At 53.4% G+C, this 14,892-nt stretch overlaps 1 protein-coding gene across 3 annotated transcripts in view; it reads right to left on the bottom strand.

Moving 5' to 3' along the window:
- The window catches only part of LOC119975151 (ICOS ligand-like), a 64,873-nt gene that overhangs the window by 22,274 nt on the left and 27,707 nt on the right, over nucleotides 1-14,892 (bottom strand). Inside the window, exons 4-5 of one of the 3 annotated variants that reach the window (XM_038814731.1) lie at nucleotides 14,508-14,616; nucleotides 12,094-12,282 (exon numbers count right to left, since the gene is read on the bottom strand). The exons of the other annotated variants lie outside the window; for them this stretch is intronic. Of the exons in view, the coding sequence (XP_038670659.1) occupies nucleotides 12,204-12,282; nucleotides 14,508-14,616 (188 nt within the window). The 3' untranslated portion in view covers nucleotides 12,094-12,203. Of the gene's footprint in view, nucleotides 1-12,093; nucleotides 12,283-14,507; nucleotides 14,617-14,892 lie in introns of those variants that run through there. 3 annotated transcript variants of the gene reach the window in all.

Genomic DNA, 14,892 nt, shown 5'->3' with positions numbered 1-14,892 from the left:
CTGTAGGCCGCTGACGGCTAGTCGTAAACACGTGGCGTGCATAAACCTCGTTAATGGGCCTAACGTACATTTTGTCCAGTATTGCCAGCGCTGCGGTGTAAGAACCGGCCGGATTCAGCTGTGTGGAGATTCTGTGGCTTACCCTCGCGTGCAGTAGGCTGAGTTTTTGTTCCTCCGTTGTTCCGGCGGTGCTGGCTTCTGCCAGGTAGGCTTTAAAACATCTCAGCCAGTGGGAAAAAGTTTCCTTAGCCTCTGCATCCAGTGGGTCGAGTTCTAGGCGTCCGGGCTTGAGGGCTGCTTCCATGATTTCTTCGACTGTTTCCTAAGTATATTAAATTGTTGGAACCAACAATTCAACAGAAACGTGCTTGTAGGATTAGAATAGCGGTTTTAATATACTTACAACAGAGCCAGCCTGTTAGCCGTTGAACTTTCGGTGAACTGGCCGGCTGACCCTGTGGCACTGATCTTTATACACCAGCTCCCGGGGGAGGAGTCCTGGGCGGAGCCAAGGGAGAAGCCCCGTACAACTCTCAAGTATTCCCAGAGCTACTCCCCGTGGAGGTCAGATAGTGCAACTGCACTTACAATATAGACACATGTATATACAGGTTATAATCCGGTGTGAATCACATTCACCACAGTTTTGAAAATCAGGAAATAGGCACCGTGGCTGGTGAGGGCGAGGATGGAGGTAGGACACGCAGAGGCATGACCATGGTCTGCCGGTAGGGGGCCCCTGCCAAGCCCTGTAGGTGGGTAGATGAGAATAACCAGGGGATGGGCCGTATGTCAGCCACCATGCTGCGAACCCCACTTACCACCCATCGTGGCCAATGGTTGTGCAGAGTCACACCGGCCAATTGGGACCCATCACCCCACACTCCACCCCACCAGCCCCGCACCCCACCCTCCACCCCACCCACGAACCCCACCCTCCACCCCATCAACCCCGCACCCCACTACCACCACCCTCCACCCCACCAACCCCACACCCAACCCTCCACCCCACCATTCCCACCCTCCAACCCAACAACCCCGCACCCCACCCTCCACCCCACCCTCCACCCCACCCACCAACCCCACCCTCCCACCCACCAACCCGGCACCTCACCCTCCACCCGACCAACCCCACACCCCACCCTCGGCCCCACCCTCCAGCCCACCAACCAACCCCACCCTCCACCACACCAACCCCGCACCCCACCCTCCACCCGACCAACCCCACACCACACCCTCCACACCACCCTCCGCCCCACCCTCCACCCCACCAACCCCGCACCCCACCCCCCACACCACCAACCCCGCACCCCACCCTCCACACAACCAACCCCGCACCTCACCCTCCACCCCACCCTCCAACCCACCAACCCCACACCCCACTCTCCACCCCACCAACCCCGCACCCTACCTTCCACCCCTCCAACCAAGCAGCCACCCTCCACCCCACCATTCCCCCTCACCCCACCCTCCACCTCACCCTCCACCCCACCCTCCACCCCACCAACCCCGCACCCCACCCTCCACCCCACCTCCACCCCACCAACCCCGCACCCCACCCTCCACCTCACCCTCCACCCCACCCTCCACCCCACCAAACACGCACCCCACCCTCCACACCACCACCATTCCCACCATCCACCTCAACAACCCCACACCCCACCCTCCACCCGACCAGCCCCACAACCCCACCCTCCACCCCACCCTCCACCCCACCAACCACAACCCCACCCTCCACCCCACCCTCCACCCCACGAACCCGGCAACCCACACTCCACCCCACCCTCCACCCCACCAACCACAACCCCACCCTCCACCCCACCCTCCACCCCAACCCCGCAACCCACACTCCACCCCACCCTCCACCCCATCCTCCACCCCACCAGACCCGCACCCCACCTTCCACCCCACCAACCCCACACCCCACCCTCCACACCACCTTCCACCTCACCAACCCCACCCCCACCCCACCCCACCCTCCACCCCACCCTCCACCCCACCATCCCCAAACCCCACCCTCCACCACACCATCCCCACACCCCACCATCCCCACACCCCACCCTCCACCCCTCCATTCCCACTCTCCACCCCCCCTCCACCCCACCAATCCCGCACCCCACCCTCCACCTCACCCCCCCACCATTCCCACCCTCCACCCCACCAAGCCCGCACCCCACCCTCCGCCTCACCAACCCCGCACCCCACCTTGCACCCCACCCTCCACCCCACCCTCCACCTCACCAACCCACACCCCACTCTCCACCCATCCAACCACGCATCCCACCCTCCACACCACAAACCCCGCACCCCACCCTCCACCCCACCCTCCACCCCACCAACCCCGCACCCTACCCTCCACCTCACCAACCCCCACCCACCCTCCACCCCACCCCCACCTCACCAACCCCGCACCCCACTATGCACCCCACCTTCCACCACCACCCTCTACCTCACAAATCACCCCCGCACCCATTCCACCCACACCCTCCACCCCTCCAACCCCACACCCCACCTACACCCCACCACCCCCCACCCTCCACCCCACCAACCCTGCACGCCATCCTCCACCTCACCAACCCCGACACCCCCCACCACACCACCAACTCCGCACCCCACCTCCTCCCCATGAACCCCGCACCCCACCCTACACCCCTCCATTCCCACCCTCCACCTCACCAACCCTGCACCCCACCCTCCACCCCACCCTCCACCCCACCATCCCCACACCCCCCCTCCACCCCTCCATTCCCACTCTCCACCCCACCCTCCACCTCACCAACCCCACATCCCACTCTCCACCCCTCCAACCACGCATCCAACCCTCCACACCACAAACCCCACACCCCACCCTCCACCCCACCCTACACCCCACCGTCCACCCCACCCTCCACCCCACCGTCCACCCCACCCTCCACCCCACCAAACCCGCACCCCACCTTCCACCCCACCAACTCCACACCCCACCCTCCACCCCCCTTCCACCCCACCAACCCCACACCCCACCCTCCACACCACCTTCCACCCCACCAACCCCACACCCCACCCTCCACCCCTCCAACCCCACATCCCACCCTCCACCCCACCCTCCCCCCCACCATTCCCACCCGCCACCCCTACAACCACGCGCCCCACCCTCCACCCCTCCAAACACGCTCCCCACCCTCCACCTCACCCTCCACCCCACCCTCCACCCCACCAACCCCGCACCCCACCAACCCCGCAACCCACCCTCCACACCACGAACCCCACCCCAACCTCCACCCAACCCTCCACCCCACCCTCCACCCCACCAACCCCGCACCCCACCCTCCACCCGACCAACCCCACACCACACCCTCCACACCACCCTCCGCCCCCCTCCACCCCACCAACCCCGCACCCACCAACCCCGCACCTCACCCTCCACCCGACCAACCCCACACCCCACCCTTCACCCCACCCTCCACCCCACCAACCAACCCACCCTCCACCCCACCAACCCCGCACCCCACCCTCCACCCGACCAACCCACCCCCACACCCTCCACCCACCCTCCACCCCACCCTCCACCCCACCAACCCGCACCCCACCCCCCACCTCACCAACCCCGCACCCCACCCTCCACCTCACCAACCCCGCACCCCACCCTCCACCCCACCCACCACCTCACCAACCCCGCACCCCATTATGCACCCCACCTTCCACCCCACCCTCCACCTCACCAACCCCGCACCCCACCTTCCACCCCACCCTCCACCTCACCAACCCCACACCCCACTCTCCACCCCTCCAACCACGCACCCAACCCTCCACACCACAAACCCCGCACCCCACCCTCCACCCCACCAACCCCACACCCCACCCTCCACCCCACCAACCCCGCACCCCACCCTCCACCCCACCAACCCTGCACGCCATCCTCCACCTCACCAACCCCGAACCCCTCCCACCACACCACCAACTCCGCACCCCACCCTCCTCCCCACGAACCCCGCACCCCACCCTACACCCCTCCATTCCCACCCTCCACCCCACCCTCCACCTCACCAACCCTGCACCCCACCCTCCACCCCACCCTCCACCCCACCATCCCCACCCCCCCCTCCACCCCTCCATTCCCACTCTCCACCCCACCCTCCACCCCACCAACCCGGCACCCCACCCTCCACCCCACCCCCCCACCATTCCCACCCTCCACCCCACCAACCCCGCACCCCACCCTCCACCTCACCAACCCCGCACCCCACCCTCCACCCCACCCTCCACCCACCCCCACCTCACCAACCCCGCACCCCACCTCCACCTCACCAACCCCGCACCCCACCTTGCACCCCACCCTCCACCCCACCCTCCACCTCACCAACCCCACACCCCACCTCCACCCCTCCAACCACGCACCCAACCCTCCACACCACAAACCCCACCACCCCCACCCTCCACCCCACCGTCCACCCCACCCTCCACCCCACCAAACCCGCACCCCACCTTCCACCCCACCAACTCCACACCCCACCCTCCACCCCACCTTCCACCCCACCAACCCCACACCCCACCCTCCACACCACCTTCCACCCCACCAACCCCACACCCCACCCTCCACCCCTCCAACCCCACATCCCACCCTCCACCCCACCCTCCCCCCCACCATTCCCACCCTCCACCCCTCCAACCACGCGCCCCACCCTCCACCCCTCCAAACACGCACCCCACCCTCCATCTCACCCTCCACCCCACCTCCACCCCTCCAACCCCGCACCCCACCAACCCCGCAACCCACCCTCCACACCACGAACCCCACACCCCACCCTCCACCCCACCAACCCCGCACCCCACCAACCCCGCACCCCACCCTCCACACCACGAACCCCACACCCCACCCTCCACCCCACACTCTACACCACCAACCCCGCACCCCACCCTCCACCCCACCAAACCCAAACCCCACCCTCCACCCCACCAACCCGGCACCCCACCCTCCACACCACCAACCCTCCACCCCACCCTCCGCCCCACCCTCCACCCCACCATTCCCACCCTCCACCCCATCAACCCCGCACCCCACCCTCCGCCCCACTAACCCTGTACCCCACCTTCCCCCCCACCCTCCACCCCACCACCCCTCCGCCCCACCAACCCTGCACCCCACCTTCCCCCCACCCTCCACCCCACCAACCCTGCACCCCATCCTCCACCCCACCAACCCCACACCCCACCCTCCCCCCACCCTCCACCCCACTCTCCACCCCACCAACCTCGCACCGACCCTCCACACCACCAATCCCGCACCCCACCCTCCACCCCACCAACCTCGCACCCCACCCTCCACCCCACCATTTCCACCCTCCACCCCATCAACCCCGCACCCCACCCTCTGCCCCACCAACCCCACACCCAACCCTCCACCCCACCATTCCCACCCTCCACCCCATCAACCCCGCACCCCACCCTCTGCCCCACCAACCCCACACTCCAGCCTCCCTCCCACCCTCCGCCCCAACCCCGCACCCCACACTCCCCCCCACCCTCCGCCCCACCTACCCCGCACCCCACGCTCCCCCCCACCCTCCGCCCAACCAACCCTGCACCCCACCCTCCCCCACACCCTCCACCCCACCAACCCCGCACCCCATCCTCCGCCCCACCAACCCTGCACACCACCCTCCCCCTCACCTCACAAACCCCAAACCATCAACCACGCAGCCACCCTCCACCCCACCATTCCCACCCTCCACCCCATCAACCCCGCACCACAGCCTCCACCCCACCATTCCTACCCTCCACCTCACCAAACCCGCATCCCACCCCCCACCCCACCCTCCACCTCACCAACCCCGCATCCCACCTTCCACCCCACCCCCCATCCCACCAACCCCACCCTCCACCCCATCAACCCCGCACCCCACTACACCCACCCTATCAACACGCGCCTGAATGTGGCAACTAGGGGCTTTTCACGGTAACTTCATTTGAAGCCTACTTGCGAGAATAAGTGATTTTCATTCATTTCAATAACTTTTGGGTTCACATCCCATGTGACCATTCGACCCTGTCTAATTGTATAGCCAAGGAAAATGACTTGGGCTTTACCAAATTCACTTTTGGCTAGGTTTACCACCAAACCCGCCTCCTGAAGTCGATCAAGTATCTCCATCAGATGTTTTAAATGTTCTTTCCTTGTCTGATTGTCGATGTATACCGCACAATTGGGTAATCCTGAAACAACTTTGTTAGTTAACTGTTCAAATGTGGCTGGGGCATTTTTCATGCCAAATGGCATAACTTTAAATTGGTATATACCATCTGAAGTCACAAAAGCCTAAATCGCTGGCTTTTAAAGCAGACCAAGCAGGCCAGCAGCACGGTTCGATTCCCGTACCAACCTCTCCGGACAGGCGCCGGAATGTGGCGTCTAGGGGCTTTTCACAGTAATTTCATTGAAGCCTACTCGTGCCAATAAGTGATTTTCATTTCATTTCATTTCAAAAGCTGAAATCTCATTTGCCCTTTCAGACAAACATACCTGCCAGTAACCTTTAAGTAAATCCGGTTTGGAAATAAAAGCTGATTGTCCCACTTTCTCAATGCAATCTTCCAAACGTGGGATAGGATAAGAGTCCGTTCTTGTAACTGCATTAACCTTTCTATAGTCCACACACAACCGTTGGGTACCGCCTGGTTTTGGTACCATCACTATGGGTGAGCTCCATTGGCTGCAACCCACTTCAGTTATGAGACTTTAAACATACTCTCAATCTCTTTGTTAACCTGTGCCAATTTTAAAGGGTTAAGTCTGTATGGATGTTGTTTGATCGGAAGATCATGTATAGCCATTTTAGTACATCCCAATTTATCTCTACAAACTTGCCCATGTGATATCAATAACTCTTTCATGTCAGTCCGTTTTTCCTCTGGAAGGTAACTCAACAATTTGAAAATGAAATGAAAATTGCTTATTGTCACGAGTAGGCTTCAATGAAGTTACTGTGAAAAGCCCCTAGTTGCCACATTCCGGCGAGGCTGGTACGGGAATTGAACCGTGCTGCTGGCCTGCCTTGGTCTGCTTTAAAAGCCAGCGATTTAGCCCAGTGTGCTAAACCAGCCCGATCCTCATGTTCCAATTTAATTTGAGGTATGTCACATTCACAGCCATCTGGATTTGGTTCGTCACTTTGAGTTAGAATCATTAAAACCTCCTCCTTTTCCTCTCCTTCCCTTTCAAAGTACCTTTTAAGCATATTCACATGACACACTCGGTGAGATTTCCTTCTATCTGGCGTTTTTACCACATAATTCACCTCACTTAATTTACTTTCAATCTGATAAGGTCCACAAAACCTTGCTTTCAAAGGCTCACCTACCACTGGTAACAACACTAAAACTTTATCTCCACTGGCAAAACTATGAACTTTTGCTTTCTTGTCCGCTACCCATTTCATCACATTTTGTGCAACTTTTTCTTTTCTTTTTTTTAATTTTAGATTACCCAATTATTTTTTTCTATTAAGGGGCAATTTAGCGTGGCCAATCCACCTACTCTGCACATTTTTGGGTTGTGGGGGCGAAACCCACGCAGACACGGGGAGAATGTGCAAACTCCACACGGACAGTGACCCAGAGCCGGGATCGAACCTGGGACCTCAGCGCCGTGAGGCGGTTGTGCTAACCACTAGGCCACCGTGCTCATTTTGTGCAACTTTTAAATGTTATCTAGCCAATTCACCTGCACTATTTAATCGTTCCCTAAAATTTGACACGTAATCGAATAATGTAATTTCCGATTACTCACTCACCAATTTTTCCTTAATCAATTTAAGTGGTCCTCTTACCTCATGACCAAAAATTAGTTCAAAAGGACTAAATTTGATTGACTCATTAGGTGCATCCCTAATTGCAAACAGTACGAATGGAATTCCTTTATCCCAATCCTCTGGATAATCATGACAATAAGCCCTCAACATTGTCTTTAATGTCTGATGCCACCTTTCTAATGCTCCGTGCGATTCTGGATGGTACGCAGTTGATTTAAACTGTTTTATTCCTAAGCTATCCATTACTTCTTTGAATAACCTTGAGGTAAAATTTGATCCTTGATCCGATTGTATTTCTGTGGGTAGTCCATATCTCGTAAAGAATTTAAGCAACTCCTCCACAATCTTTTTAGCTGTAATATTACGCACTGGAATGGCCTCTGGAAACCTAGCAGACACATCCATTATAGTCAAAAGATATTGATTCCCACTTTTCATTTTAGGAAGCGCCCTACGCAATCAATTAGGACCCTTGTAAAAGGTTCCTCAAATGCTGGAATGGGTATTAAGAGCGCTGGTTTTATCACTGCTTGAGGTTTCCCTAGCACTTGACATGTGTGACATGATTGACAAAATCTAACCACATCTTTATGTAGTCCAGGCCAATAAAAATGTTTTTGTATTTTAGCTTGAGTGTTCCTTATTCCCAAATGACCTCCCACTGGTACCTCATGTGCAACTCGCAACACCTCCTTTCTATACCCTACTGGAAATACTACTTGATGAACTTCTGTCCACTTTTCATCTGGCTGCAAATGTAAAGGTCTCCATTTTCTCATCAAGACATCACTTTTACGGTAATAACACTCTGGTACACACTCAGATTCCTCTTCCGTGTATGCTTTCTGATACATCCGTTTTATTTCTACATCTTTCTGTTGTAACTCCGCCAATTTTACTGAACTAAAAATATCCACCTCATCCTCCACCTGTTCTTGTTCTTTTTCAACCATCTGATCAAAAATCATTTGTGATAATTGCACTTCAACTTCATCTTCACTCTTTGATTTCTCCTCTTGTCTTAACCTGTGACTTTGCGACCTTGTTACTGCACAATCTGGAAAAATCTCAGGATATTTGTCCTTCAACACTTCAGTTGTCTGATTTTCCACTGGCTTATCAACCATAGTAGGCATCACTCCAACCTGCGATCCAGCTATATCATTACCCAAGATACACTGTATTCCTGGACAAGATAGTTTCTCTATTACTCCTACTGCCACTTCACCACTCTTCGCTGGACTTTCCAACCTCATCTTAAATAATGGAACACAACTCCTCTCACCCTGAATTCCACATATTACCACTTTTCTGGCAACATTCTTCCCAAACTACACAAGTCCTCATCTCTTACCATTAAAGATTGACTAACTCCCGTATCTCTTAAAATTGTGACTTCTTTACCTGCTCCTCCTGATACACATGAGTAAACTTTACCCACACCAGTAAATTCTTTAAAGAGATCTGGCACCTTCTTATCAATCACCTCTTGATCAGGCTGTACAATATTTTGCACCTCCTTCGCTTCACTTGGGCTTTCCTTTACCACTTTAACAAACCCCGCTGTCTTATCCTGTTTTAACACATCAGCCTTCCCAGTGCTTTTCTTCAACCACCAACACTGTGACTGTGGCCTAGTTTATTACAGTGAAAAGATTTGAAATTTTTCATTTCTTTTCCGCTCTCTTGGATTTCTTTTTTAATCTGAGGTACACTCTCCTTATTATCTCCCATCAGATCACCTTTACCTTTCCTTCTTGAGTATTTCTCATGTCCCCAGTTTCTATCCCTCACAGGCTGAAACTGATGTCGGAAACAAGCTTTTATTTATGAACTAATTCATAATCATCTGCCATTTCTGCTGCTAATCTCGCAGTTTTAACCCTCTGCTCTTCCACATTAGGGGCTGGTTTAGCTCACTGAGCTAAATCGCTGGCTTTTAAAGCAGACCAAGAAGGCCAGCAGCACGGTTCGATTCCCGTACCAGCCTCCCCGGACAGGCGCTGGAATGTGGCGACTAGGGGCTTTTCACAGTAACTTCATTGAAGCCTACTTGTGACAATAAGCGATTTTCATTTCATTTCATTTCATGAGTTCTCACTACATCAGGAATTGAATTTTTAAACTCCTCCAAAAGTATAATTTCTCTGAGAGTTTCTATTTTCTATGGTCTATGGTCTATTTTCAAAGCCCTTATCCATCTATCAAGCCATCTGTTTGATCCTTTCACACTCCATGTATGTTTGACCAGGTTCTTCCCTTAAATTTCTAAACCTTTGTCTGTAGGCTTCAGGCACTAATTCATATGCACCTAAGATGGATTTTTTCACCTCCTCATACGACTCAGATACCTCCTCCGGCAGCGATGCAAACACTTCACTAGCCCTTCAGTTTTGTTTGAATCAGTAATACCCACATGTCCTGTGGCCATTTCATTTGTTTAGCTACCTTCTCAATTGAAATGAAAAAGGCTTCCACTTCCTTCTCGTCAAACCTTGGCAATGCTTGGACATATTTAAATAAATCCACACCAAGCCTTCGACTATGATGCTCTTTCTCACTATCCTCATCACTATCATCCAACTGTACGTTTCCCTTTATGCCTGACAATTTTAACTGACTGTCATGTTTCATGGCCATTTTCTGAAGTTCAAACTTTCTCTTTTATCTTTTTTCCTGATCTGTATCTCCCTTTCTCTTTCTTTTTCCTCTCCATCTCTTTCATATTCAACCTGCTTTAATTCTTTCTCATGTTCCATTTGTTTAATTTGCAACTGAATTTTTGCTATTTCCAATGAGTTACACTGTACCACAGGCAACTTTAAATGCTTAGCCTCCACCATAATTACCTCATCTTCTTGCATTTTGTCAGGTAATGTTAACTGCAATGTTTTCGCCAAATCTAACAGTCTGCTTTTAGTCTCTGTCCGTGAGGTACTGCGTGTGACCGTCTCCACCCCCAAAAACGTCTGAGCCTCTGAAAGAGCCATTGTCCACAACACACTCCGCACTTAAACTAAAATACCACACCTGAAAAGCAACCACAATATGCTCACAATATGTCTTTAAGTTCACTAAGCCAATCCAATAGATAGACTTTTATCCCCCTCGAGCCTCCAATTTGTTATGGGCCAGGGTTTAGAGAACCCCAAAGCCTATCATGGAGTTCACCTGACCCACAACTTTTAATAGATTGTGGTATGGGGAGCACACGACCCATTGTACAGGTGTGGTACAACAGAAAAGGGAAAGTAATTTTTAAAGCAAAACAATGTTTATTCTATGAACTCGAGTTAACCTTTTTGAAACATACAGTGAACATCTGAGCAACCATCAATTCAAATACAACCCCCAAAGAATACAACACTAAGTAATCCGTAAGCTGTCCTTTTAACATCCAGAAGACTTAAGAAACACCTTTAAACAGAAGCACATTCGGTTTACATTCACTACTGATGACATTTATAATTCTGAATTCACCAAATGATCAAGAGACAGTCTTTTGATGGCAGAGGGAACAGCAGTACACCTGCTTGGTCTGGCTTCAGCTCCAACACTGAAAACAAAACTAAAACACACCCTGCAGCAAACAGCCTGATATTAAAGTAAAAAGCTGACAGACAGCCCAGCTCCACCCACACTCTGACATCACTGATAAACACCCATTTCTTAAAGGTACATTTCTTAAAGGTACTCTCACATGACACCCTGTTGGTGTTGCTGCAGAGAGCCTTGAAGGTTTAAATACCCTTGATGTTGCATCCGTTGAGTGAGTTGTAGCTGGGTTTGTAAACAGAATCAACGTGCAAACTGGTGCTAAACAAATATACTGACCCTTCAAAGTGGATTTTGTATCTGCAAAATGTCAAATTTCTGTAACGGTTTTTTTAAAAATCCACGTTAAAACAAATTTAAGTTCCTTTAATTGACTTCACGACATGATGATTTCAATTAAAAGTGAAGGATGAAGTGTTTTTAACTTCCTGGTCTGCTGTGATCAGTTGCCGTCCATTCTCGCCTTCCAAAAGATCCCCTCGCGTTGGCTGGAGATTGACACTGCCATTGGCAAAATAGAAAATAATACCAGAAATCACTCGGTGCTTGTGGGCAGCTCTCGTCCAGATCAGCGGGGAATTGCTGTTGTATCACAGAACTGGGGACTGTGCTGGTCAGATTGGCAAATGAATATCCATCCCAGTTCGGAACTCTAACTGTCTGGAATTACTTCTTAAACAACAAGAGTGAGCTGATCCCCCCCCCCCTCTACCGCAGCACCCCCCCGGCCCACCTCCCACCACCACCCCGCGACCCAGGCTCAGTGCAGTTTGCGCTGAACAGTTTCATTCCCCGAAGGTTTTGTTCTCCAGCCGCTCCATCCTGATTGCTCAAGTGCTGTTGTCCAAGGGCCTCTCTGATTTATCCCAAAAAAGGCTCCATTGCCGAAGGGTCTTCATTAAATGCTTCATTTTGATTGATCCCATGTCTATTTTGAGTCCTAGGAGAGAAAAGCCAGCAGAGTTCAGGTTACATTAAAAGAATGCAAGGCTTTGGACAAGAGAGTAAAAGAGCCGTTCAGGAGCACAGGCCGATTAAATTCCACTCAACATCCTGGTTACCAATAGCAGCTGGAAAATTAGTCACAGGAGCTTGGTTGGGGAAGAGATGGGCAGGGAGATGGGGATGTTGATGGAGATAAGGAAATCTAAGATGGCCATCCCAATGTTTGAAACAATTGATGGCTGAGTCACAGGGGGTGGGTTTATTAATAGGGTGGGTTTAATAATAATCTTTATTATTATCACAAGTAGGCTTACATTAACACTGCAATGAAGTTTCTGTGAAAATCCCCTCGTCGCCACATTCCGGCGCCTGTTCAGGTACATGGGGGGAGAATTCAGAATGTCCAATTCACCAAACAAGCATGGGCGGGATTCTCACCTAACCAGCTAGGCCGGCGCCGATGGGGTTGGCGGCACGCGAAGGGCCTCCGCCAGCCGGCACGAGTTGGCACGTGCGCGGGAGTGCCAGCATGTGCTGGCGTGATCCCAGCAAATGCACAGAGGGGTTCTTCTCCGCGCCGGCCATGGCGGAGGTTGACAGTGGCAGGTGCGGAGGGAAAGAGTGCCCCCACGGCACAGGCCCACCCGCAGATCGGTGGGCCTCGATCGCGGGCCAGGCCACCGTGGGGGCACCCCCCCGGGTCAGATCCCCCTGCGCCACCCCGAGGACTCCGCAGGCCGCCTGCACAGCCAGGTCCCACCGGTACGGACCTGGTCTGATTTATGCTGGCGGGTCCGGCCCAAAACGGGCGGCCGCTCAGCCCAGCGCAGGGCGGAGAATCGCCGGGGGGGGTGTGGGTGTTGCCAGCGGCCGCCAACCGGCGTGGCGTGATTCCCGCCCCCGCCAAAACCCTGGCGTCGGAGAATTCGGCAGCCGGCGTCGGGGAGGGATTCACGCCGTCCCCCGCCGATTCTCCGATCCCACGGAGGTCAAAGAATCCTGCCCCATGTCTTCTAGGATATGTGGGTGGAAACCGGAGCACCCAGAGGAAACCCACACAGACACGGGGAGAACATGCAGACTCCGCACAGACAGTGACTCAAGCCAGGAATCGAACCTGGGACCCTGGAGCTGTGAAGCAACAGTGCTAACCACTGTGTTATTGTGCCCCACAAGTTCAACCACACAAGTGGAGATTGAGCAACAACTTGCATTTGTATAGCACCTTTATTGTCCCAAGGTGCTTCACAGGAGCAAATACCAAATAAAATGTATGGACTGAGACATTGAGGAATTTTATTAGGACAGATGATCAAATGGAGATAGTGTCTGAAAAGGCAGAGAGAGATCGAGGGGTTGAGGGAGGGAATTCCAGAGGTTAGGGGCCTGACAGCTGAAGGCACATCCACAAATGGTGAAGCAATGAAAATTGGGTGATGCTCCATAGCCCAGAATTGGAGGAGCACAAAGATCTCAGAGGGTTGCAGGGGCTGAAGCAGGTTACAGAGATAGGGAAGGAGTGAGGCCATAGAGGGGTTTGAACAGGAGAATGAATGCAAGTCAGGTAAGCACAGTGGGCGGTGGGTGACCAGGACTTGGTGTAAGTTAGAGTACAGGGCAGCAGAACTTCGGAAGTTCAAGTTTCCAAAGAGTGAAAGACGACTGGTTGGTCAGAGGAGCATTTAAGTAGTCAAGTCTGGTGATAATAAAAGGACAGATGAAGGTTTCAGGTAATAGGCTGAGACAGGTTGTTATGGAGGTGGAAGTTGGCAGGCTTGGAGATGGGGAGGATATGGGATGAGAATCTCAGCTCAGGGTCAGATAGGACCCCGAGGTTGTGAACCTTCTGGTTCAGACTCAGACAGTGACCAGGGAGGGGGATGGGGTCAGTGACTGGGGAACAGAGCAAGGGCCAGAAGGTGGAGAAAAGTCAGTGGAGAGGGGACTCTGGGATTTTAGGTGTTGGCTGGTGAGATGTTTGGTACAGAGATTAGGTGAGTGTCTATTAACTGTGTGATAGACGGAGTCGCACATTTCTGCTCTTCACCCTCAGTTCAGCAGCTAGAAGATGACAACAAGCTGGAAGTGACTGGATAATGCATCATTGAAACATCCCTCACAGCTCAGAGTGTATCGCTGTACACAACATTTCCACAACACCAAATATAATAACACAAAGCTACAATTAACAATGGGAATGTGGAACATTCTGGAACTCACCGTCTTTGGGTCTTTCGGAATATGAAAACCCCAATTCCAGTAACAAGAAAAACAACCACAAGAATTATGATTCCCAATCCAACTATTGCTCCAGTGGAGTGTCCAGCACCTGGAGGTAGAATAAAGCCGTTAACAGACTGGGACACACAAACAAAACTAATAGCAGAGACTTTCGGCACCTAGTGTTTCAGATCCATTCTCAGAACTTACAGATCCCTGGTTAATTCTGGTCCTGGAGGGATGTAGGAGATTAGGTAGCAATAATCACACACACAGACCAGCTACCCCACAGCTCCTTGCACACACACACACTGCCCCACACTGTAAGCGATTCATGCTTTCCAATCGAGGCTGATGTAAACTGCGATTTCTGGAGACATAAAAT

The sequence above is a fragment of the Scyliorhinus canicula genome, chromosome 12 (assembly GCF_902713615.1).
Source record: "Scyliorhinus canicula chromosome 12, sScyCan1.1, whole genome shotgun sequence".
Taxonomy (NCBI): Eukaryota; Metazoa; Chordata; class Chondrichthyes; order Carcharhiniformes; family Scyliorhinidae; genus Scyliorhinus; species Scyliorhinus canicula.
This window is presented reverse-complemented; position numbering and strand designations above follow the sequence as displayed.